The sequence below is a fragment of the Monodelphis domestica genome, chromosome X, assembly GCF_027887165.1.
Source record: "Monodelphis domestica isolate mMonDom1 chromosome X, mMonDom1.pri, whole genome shotgun sequence".
NCBI lineage: Eukaryota > Metazoa > Chordata > Mammalia > Didelphimorphia > Didelphidae > Monodelphis > Monodelphis domestica.
This window is the reverse complement of record NC_077235.1, coordinates 39,187,723-39,197,278: the sequence shown is the minus strand read 5'-3', so window position 1 is coordinate 39,197,278 and position 9,556 is coordinate 39,187,723. Positions and strand designations below refer to the sequence as shown.

The 9,556-nt window shown below is 39.7% G+C and overlaps 1 protein-coding gene across 1 annotated transcript in view; it reads left to right on the top strand.

The window, feature by feature from the left end:
- The first annotated feature begins 1,527 nt into the window (after window positions 1-1,527).
- Window positions 1,528-9,556, top strand: part of SLITRK2 (SLIT and NTRK like family member 2) — a 35,203-nt gene continuing 27,174 nt past the window's right edge. Inside the window, exon 1 of the mRNA XM_056809846.1 lies at window positions 1,528-1,611. Coding sequence (XP_056665824.1) covers window positions 1,528-1,611 — 84 coding nt within the window. The remainder of the gene's footprint in view (window positions 1,612-9,556) is intronic.

The window sequence follows — 9,556 nt, the reverse complement described above, 5'->3', positions numbered from 1 at the left end:
TTTCTGCCAATCTGATAAGGTGTGAGGCGGTAACTTCAACTTGCATTTTTCTGATTGTGATTTAGAGCATTTTTTTGCATGAGTATGTAGAAAGCTTTAATTACGTTGGCTGAGAAGTGCCCATTCATATCCTTTGACTATTTGTCATTTGAGGAATGACTTGGGTAGTCTTATATATTCAGCTCATCTCTATGTGGACTTGAGAAATGAGGCCTTTATTAGAAAGACTTGTAAAGACAATTTTGTGCCATTGGGATTCCTGTTTTTACTCTCTATCCTGTTTTATTTCTGACCTCTACCTCCCCCAGTTTGCCCTCTTTTCTATCAGCCGCATCCCCTTTCTTTTCTCCTCTCCCCCTCCTACTCTCCTGTAGGATAAGATAGATTTCTATACTCAATTGTGTACCATTTCCAGTAAGAATGAGGTTCACATCCTCCCCGCCCTACCTCCTCCATCTTCCCCTCTACTGCAAAAGCTCTTTCCTGCCTCTTTTTATGTGAGATAATTTACCCCCTTCTTTTTTCCCCTTCCCCCTCCTCCCAGTGCTTTCCTCTTTCTCATGCCTTAATTTGATGTTTTTAAATACATCCCATCATATCCAACTCCCACCTTCGCCTTCTGTCTTATGTACACCCCTTCTAATTGCCCTAACAATGACAAAGTTCTTTGGCATCCCAAGAATCATCATCCCATGTTAGGATGTACACAGTTGAACCTTATAGAACATCTTTTGGTTTCTCCTTCCTCTCTTGAATCTTATATTGGAGCATCAGACTTTCCATTCAGTGTGACAAGCGCTTTACTATTATCTCATGTGATTCTCACAACAACCCTGGGAGCCAGGTGCTATTATTATCTCCACTTTACAGATGGGGAAACTAAGGCAGTGTGCAGGTGGAAAATTTGCCAAACCTGAGCTACATTCCTAGCATCCTTTTAAGTTACGTCCTCGTTTTATGTAAGGATGCTTGGGAGATAAATCTGGATGAGAGCCAAGCTGCAGGGCTCTTTTTCAGAGCTTGTGCTTCTGGTAAAGTGCTGTAGATGTGAGTCTGGCTCTCTTTGCTCTGCTCACTTGACTGAAAGAATCTTTTCTTTTCCCTCTCTTTTGATTTAGTATTAAAATCGCATATATTTTTAAATACCAGGAGTATTTATTCATTTTTACTCCTACAGCAGAGAAAGGTGAAGGGATTTGCCCAAGGTCACACAGCTAGTGACCAAGGCAGGATTTGAACTGAAGTCTTCTTGATTCTAAGCCCATCAATCTACCTACTTCATTACCGAGCTTCAGAGTTATAAACAATGATACGAGTGAAAGGTAGCATCAGAGCAGGATAAGAAAACGAACTGGTCACATGATAAGAGTAAGGACTGCCGGATAGAGGGCCAGAGCTCTCCCCCACACACACCCAATACGTTCACAATGTTAGGAGATAGTGAAGAAGGCCTCTGTCATATTGGGTTAGGGTCTCGCTCAGGTGATGAGCTTGGGGCAGGATAAGGATCACAGAGTAGGCACAGCCATGGATGGGAGCAGCCAAGTAGAGCAGATCACAAGGGGAATTGTGGGTACCGAACGCCTGCCCACAAATGGGCCCATGCTGCATGTAAGTTAGTGACTGGATAATAACAAAAGGAAATCAGGGAGAACTCTTCTCATCTTCTTTCTTTATTATCCATTACCAAAGCAGCCTTTTATCTGTGCTAGACTTTGACTTCAACAACCCTCCGAGTTAGGCACATGCAGTAGACACTCACTTTGGAGCCTGCTGATAAATTTGAATCATGAAGCAAACTGGTAAATACCAGTAATTTTAGGCAATTTAACACTAGGAAATTGAACACAAAATGCTCGTTGTTATTATACATCAAGATATGAATGGTAGAATAGAATTCTGGCAAATGAAAGGCTCGTTTTAACATTAAACTTTATAGCTTTGCCCTTGTGGTGATTACATACGTGGAAAGTTTTGTACAGACCTGCCAAAAATGGCCCGTATTATTGCTAGAAATCTGAGTTGTTAATCTACACTACAAATAAACTTGCATTAGTGGTATAGCAAGACATCGCCGATTTCTAACAACAAAATGGCCAGTCTGAATTTATGAATGCTCTGAGCAGGCACGATATTTTCAAGAAATGCAGTCTCATTTCAAGAACACGAGGATAAATGTTCCATCAACCAAAGGATAGCAAACCAAACCAAAGAAAAATAGAATGAACTCATTGAAGGTCTAGGCAAAGCTGCTTTTTCCAGAAAGATAAGAACCATTTCAAATTAGTACATGGACCATTTTCATGTACTAATTAATAAGAATAATTAGTACATGGTCTGTTTTCATGGACCCTGCTACATACATATAGGAACAGCTAGAGAAGTGTGAGCACACTCATTTGGATCAGAGGTTTTGAACTAGAAGGAAATTAAAAAGTTGGCCTGTTTTTTTATACTAGAGGAAGTTGAGGCCCAGGGAGTTTAAGTGACTTTGTTTCCTAAGTAGGTTAAACATTCTCCAATAGACTTTGCATTTTTAAAGAAACTCTTCCTCCTACCCTGTCGTAACAAAGATAAATTTTAGTTCAACTTTGGGCCAAAGATCAGAAATCCAAATGAACAGAATTCAAATTAAGGAGGCATCAGAGTATAAAATAATAAATCTACAACTTTAAAATAAAAAGTCTGTGCACCCTGTGTAATAATGAAAGGGAGTATGCAAAGATGACACTAAATATTTAAAAAAATAAAGTCCTGGGTTTTTTTTCCTTTTTTAAAGTTGTTAGAGCTGGGCAGGGACCTTTAAAAGATCATGAAACAATATTAATTGATCCTGGGTATCTATTCAATATTATACCAATCAGACTACCAAAGGATTATTTTATTGAGTTAGAAAAAATAATAAAATTTACGTAGAAGAACAAAAGGTCAAGAATCTGTAGGGAAATTATGAAAAAAAAGTGAGAAAGAAGGGGCCTAATGGTACCAAATCAAAAGCTATGTTACAAAACAACAATCGTCCAAAAATTTTGTGATGGTTAAAAAATAGTGGGGTCAGTCAATGGAAGAAAAATCAGTATACAACTTAAAGAAGGAAAAGAACCTAGTAGTCATGAGTTCATTCAACCAAAAGACCCCAGATCATGGGGTAAGGACTCATTCTTCAAGAAATATGGATTGGAAAAATTGGAAAGCAGTCTGGCAGAAATCAAGTAATAAGCAATTTTGAATTGTGCCCCCAAAGTCACTTAAAGGGCATGATCTTTTTAAAGGCCCAGCTATACTACTTACTATCGGATCTATGCTCCGAAATAAGAAAAAGAGCCCATGGATACAAAATTCATAGAAGTTCTTTTTGTATTAGCAAAGAACTGGATGCTAAGAAGGTATTGGAAAATACCTTTAAAATTATTGTTTCTAAGTACAATGGAATACTGTTGTGCTGTAAGAAATGATGATGGGGATGGTTTCAGATAAACCTGGGAAGATTTATATGAACAGAGGAAGAGTGAAGTGAGTAGAACCAGGGAACCAATTTATACATTGACATGAAACATACACGCTTTTGAAAGACTTGGAAACTGATTGATTCAGTGACCAACTACAATTCCAGCTTTCCTGGATGCTGCTTTTGGCTGCAGAGCAGAGTTTGAGGGGCCATGGCCAGAATAGGGGCATCTATTTTGATAACTGTGGTTAACATTTGAGAAATGTTGCAGACCCTGAATGTTGTTTTCATGGCAAAACATTTTCTCTCTTTCTTCTTGGCTATAATTATCCTGCCATTTCCCCACTCCCATTATGTGTTTCCCTTATAAATCAGACCACTTCCTTTTGAGATGACTTTTGTAGACTTCTCCATTTGTTGAATGTTTTAAATTTTGATAAAGCTAACATGAGAATCAGTAAATGCTAGTGTGTATTTTTCTTTTTTGCATTTTAGCAGAATTAGATTGCTTCTGTTATTGTGAAATCCTTAGGGATTGCAGGTTCATCAGATAAAGTCTGCATGCTGGCTTAGAAACTTTGGGGGCCTCACCATTGTCCAGAGTTCTATAGGATCTTATTTGCTTGAGTCTTTAACTGAGCAGGGTGAGCTTGTGATTCCAGTAAGGCATGTCCATGTAATGGCAGTGATCCTTAGAGGAAATATCTAGTTTTCTTTTGAAATAGGGACCCAGAAGAAATTTGCTCGGATCACAGAGGAGTTCACCTATATAATAGGGCAGCCCCTAGAAAAATGTTGATGTTCCTTGTCTAGAAATGGTCACCTAGAAACTTTTGGTAGAATCGTGGAGGGGTTTTCATCCACTATGGCTTGGTTTCTCACCTGAATATAAAAAGAGAAACTTCCAGTTGATCCCAGGTCCCTAATCCCTGTGGAAAGAATCCCACATGGTCTGGGATCACTGCAGGGACTAAGCTTTTCTTCTGAGACCTAATTTTCTTTCTCCCTTTCTTTATTGCCTTGAGTTGGCAGAAGGCCATTTAGAGCACTGACTCTTATTGAGCACTGAGCAAGCAGTAATCTTCATTAAACTTTGTATAATGTTCTTTGTTGAATTTTCTTAACTTTGTAAATGGGAACAATTATGATTTTTACCTCTTTGTGTGGGACTGTATTGACAGTACCACATTTAAAAAAAGGCGCTAGTTTAGGTGACCTTCCAACCCCACTCCACCATCCCACTCTTGTCTACCACTTAATATGTTCCTTTCGGCAAGTTACTGCTCCTCTCCAGTCCTCAATTTTCTCCTCTGTTCAATGAGAGGATTACGCTGGAATTTTGAATCAATCTTTTTTACGTCGTGAACCCACTGACAGTTTGACAAAGCCTGTGGACTCTTCAAAATAAAAGAATAGTGTTAAAAACATAAAACACAACATATTGGATTACAAATAAAACTCATAATATTGTAATTCAGTTATCAAGAGATTTTTAAAATTTACAAACTCCAGGTTAAAAATCCCTATAAGATAATATTAAAGGGCCCTTCTAACTCTAAAGTTGTATGAGACTAAGCATTAATACTCTTGTGTTGTGTTCTGTGGGCAGCTAGATGGTGCAGTGGATACAGTCCTGGGTCTGGCATCAGGAAGACTTATCTTCCCAAGTTCAAATCTGGTCTCAAACACTTACTAGCTGTATGACCTTGGGCAAATCACTTTACCCTGTTTGCCTCAGTTTCTTCCTTTGTAAAATGGGCTAGAGAAGGCAATGGCCCAAATGGTGTCACAAAACGTTGGGCACAACTGAATAACATATGTGTTCTGCACTCTATAATACAGTCAAACTGGTGTACTTGATGTCCCTTATATGCCACCTTCTATCTCCTTCTCCATGCCTTTATACAGACTGTTTCTCATGCCTAGGATACATTCCCTCCTCATCTCTGCCTCTCACAATACTCTGCTCACGCTCCTAACCAATCATAATAGTATTCTTAAGTTCCTGGATTCTGCTCTAATCACTCTGGGATTGTTGTCATTTAGTATTCACTTTTCAGTGTATGAATAAACTCCCTGTTCCAGTTGTGATTTGCTATATCCTAGGTGGTTCTTTTCCTTGATCCTTGAGAGGGCTCTAGATTAGAGACAAAGGTGGATCTCTTGGGGTGCAAGTGGAATGAAGCACTGGGGGCCCTGAATCCCCCTATTGCAAAAACATTTGGTCTCAGAAAAATGAACCTAGTATAAATGCCAAGGGCAGGTAAAAGACCAGCACTGGCGAAAGTCATCAGCCCCATTGCCTCAGTCCACTGATTGCCTGCAAGGCTTCTAAACTAGAAGTATACAAATAACTCACTAGGCTCATCTGTTTTTTATTTAGCTTGGATTTCATTACCATGGATGGCAAGATTTAGATGTAGTCAAGTTTCTATAGTAATTAAATGCCCTAAAAATCTTGGAGCATAAACTTGATGGAAAAATGGACCAGCAAAACATTAATTTCCCTCTTGCACTGTCTTAGATAACTATTTGTTCATTATGAATCATATGTGTTTGATTCGGTATTAAATTATAAAAGATGGAAATATCTTTCCCAAAACTGTATTGTTTAATTTTAGGTTAATTTGCCTTTGGAACTCTGGGAGGTTAGAGTCCTATTCTGCCTGGAATGTGTATACATAATACCGATTAGCAATTAAAATGAGTTACAAATGTGTCAAAAAGGGATCATAATAGCTGAAATCCAGGTCAGGTTACTTGAAACGGATATACATCTTTGTCTTCTAAATGTTAATTAGATGTTCTGCTTTATCTCCCAAAGTTTCCAGCTGAAATTTTCTTGAAGTTGACACTTGTGGGTCAAAAAATGGCTTGAAAGCTTCCTCCTCCTCCTCCATACTTGCTGGGCCTACTCGGAAGGCTTTCCATTGTCTTATTCCAAACTCTGAACTGGACAGGACCCAGTGGGAGATTGTTATGGATTCTAGCCTCTGTTTCTATGGGCTCTTAAAAAACCACCTTGGTGACTTGGTTAACCATTGAATAACCATTGAAGCCCCTTCAACATTCTATTAAACATGATCTTTGATCTTTCCCATACAAATACTCGGGGTGATCTTCTCAAGCGTAATCCAAGGATAGGTAGTCCTTTCTTTGCCCACCAAAGAATTTCTCTAGCTGTTTAATAATACAGGTTAGCATCCCAAGTGCATAGAAATAGCAAGGAAGTTGTGGTCAAAAAGATTTTGAAAGGGGGCAGCTGGGTAGCTCAGTGGATTGAGAGCCAGGCCTAGAGATGGGAGGTCCTAGGTTCAAATCTGGCCTCAGACACTGCCCAGCTGTGTGACCCTGGGCAAGTCACTTGACCCCCATTGCCTAGCCCTTACCACTCTTCTGCCTTGGAGCCAATACACAGTATTGACTCCAAAAAGGAAGGTAAGGGCTTAAAAAAATAGATTTTGAAAAAGAATGTTATTAATTGTGTGGGAGAACAATAGAACATGTTTGCCTGGCATTTGGTGCCACTGTTACGACCGAGGTAGAGAGTGTGCTGTCTTAAACACTGTTGTTGATTGTCAGTGACATAGCATACTTCAAAAGCTCAAGTGTTTCGAACTAGTATAGGGAAGAGGCAATGACAGTCATTCATTCAGACAATGAACATATATTAAGTGTCTGCTATGTGCAGGGCCCTATGCTAGTCACTGGAAATTTGTTTTCCCCCTTGGAGGAAGGCAGATCTGTGCTTTCATCAGATTGAGGAAGTGGCCAGTGTGGAAATGCCCTCCACACATGTGGCGGAGCAGTTTGTCTGTAATTGACAGTCTTAGAGAGGTGACTGGAACACTGAGAAGATAACGATATGCTTAGAGTCATGCAGGTAGAATGTGTCTGAAGCAAGACTTGAACTTGGTTCTTCTTCATCCCAAAGCCAGTCATCTAGCCACTGTTCCATGTGCCCCTCTAATTGCTAGGGACCCAAAGACAAAGACCAAAGAAGTTCTTGCTCTGAAAGTGCTGACGTTCTACTGTATTCCTTTGAAGGACTCATTAAAAATAACAAATAGCCACATTTACTCCTTTGGAATCATTTTGGGAGGCACTAAAGCCCTTCACAATCTGGCACAAGCCTACTGCTCCTGGCTTATTCCTCAGTACTCCCACCCACACACTCCAGGGCCCAACCCAACTGACCCACTTGCTGTGCCTCACAAATTCTCACCTCCACCCTTTCCCCCTTAACAGGAAATGCCCTCCTTCCTCACTTCCGCCTTCTAGAGTCTCGCGCTTCCTTCAAAGCTCATCTTAAATACCACCTCCTGCAGGGGGCTTCTCTTGCCCACCTCCTGCCCCCCCAGATGGGAGTCTCCTCAAATCGCTTTCTCTTTACCCCATTTTCACTCTGTGTCTTCTGTTTCCTAAGACGTATCCGTATTTCCCCCGATAGAATAAAAGCTGTCTGAGGGCAAGGCCTCTTCCATTTGGGTGTTTGTAGCCCCAGCATCTCACTTAATAAATGCTTCACTCATCCATTCATCGACTGGTTCATTCCTCTCCATCTCAGGGCTGAGGCATTAGCATTTTGGTAAATGAAACAAACTCTTGTTAGGGACTTCCCTAAATTGCCTACCTGGAAGCCAAAGAAATAAAGCACCCAAATCCTCGGGCTTCCAAGTGCTTTTAGTCAACATCTGCACCCAAAATAACCACTGACATTTTGCAAGTAGAAAATTCTTAAAGATGACTAATTACTTTGGTATTTAGATGAACGATAACAATTGAACATGAGTACTAGCAGCTTTTTCAATTCCCCGATTTTAATTGTGGATTGCTCCCCCTCACCCCCATCTCCTTGTATTTTGAGATGCACAATCTTTCTACCCTGAATTATCTTTGTTACACTAATGTATAATTTTTTTTCATTCTTGAGATGTGGCTGAAACATTAACATTTAAAATAGATTAGGGGATCTGGATAACTTATCCAAATACGGATGATAAATCATTTCACAATATTCTTGGCCCCTTTTTCGACCAGCTCTCTGATCCCAAGACATTTTTCTTCTGATCCTCTAAAGGACAGATCTGATAATAACATTAATATTGAGAGACATAATGACGATACTGGTCATAATAAACGACATAGTAGTGGATGATGCCCATAGCAGTGATGAGCGGTTTGGCAAAAGCATTCGTTGCTCAGACTAGTTTGTTGATACAAATGACCTCTTCTTTTTTCTTTTTTTAAACTCTTATCTTCCATCTTAGAATCAGTACTAAATTTTGGTTCCAAGGCAGAAGAGCGGTGAAAGCTGGGCAATGGGGGTTAAGTGACTTGCCCAGGGTCACACAGCCAGGAAGTGTCTGAGGCCAGCTTTGAACCTAGGACCTCCCACCTCTAGGCTTGGCTCTCTACCCACTGAGCCACCTAGTTGCTTCGTACATATGGCCCCTTTAGCAAGGCATTTTGCTTTCACTGGTGACTAAAACAAAGGATAATATTTTAACTCCACATATTGTGTAATGACCAATGCTACTGTGGACCAACAGCTATAACAAAGGCATAGGATCGTAAACTATTAAATGATTATTCTTTATGAGAGAAGAACACTTCTAAGCCTGATTATCAGTTTGCTCTTTGTTCTCACTATTGAGCTTTTGGTTGGTGGCTTTTCTTTTAGAAATAGTATAATGGGGACATCATAGGATTTTAGAGTTTGGAGGCACCATCTAGTCCAACTTTTTCATTTTACAGATGAGGAAATGGAATCATTTTTGTAGGTATTCATTTTCCTAAGTACTGTAGATGAAAATTTCACAGAAAGAATTTCATTCTGTTAGATTCTGATGAATAGGTTCAATGCTGTAAATATTATCATGGCTCTCCCAGTGATCTTTGGATAAAGATTTGAAACATCAGCCTACTGGGAAAAAGCAAAGTATAAGAGTTTTCATTTACTTTGAAGCCATTTCAGCAGATGATGTAAATATGACTGTAGCCAAAAAAGAACTCATTTTGCCCTGGCGCAAAAGGTTGAGAAGATGATACTATTCAACGAATTGTCTTATTTACATCTGGGTTCACCTAGAGATGAGCTCCAGAGTG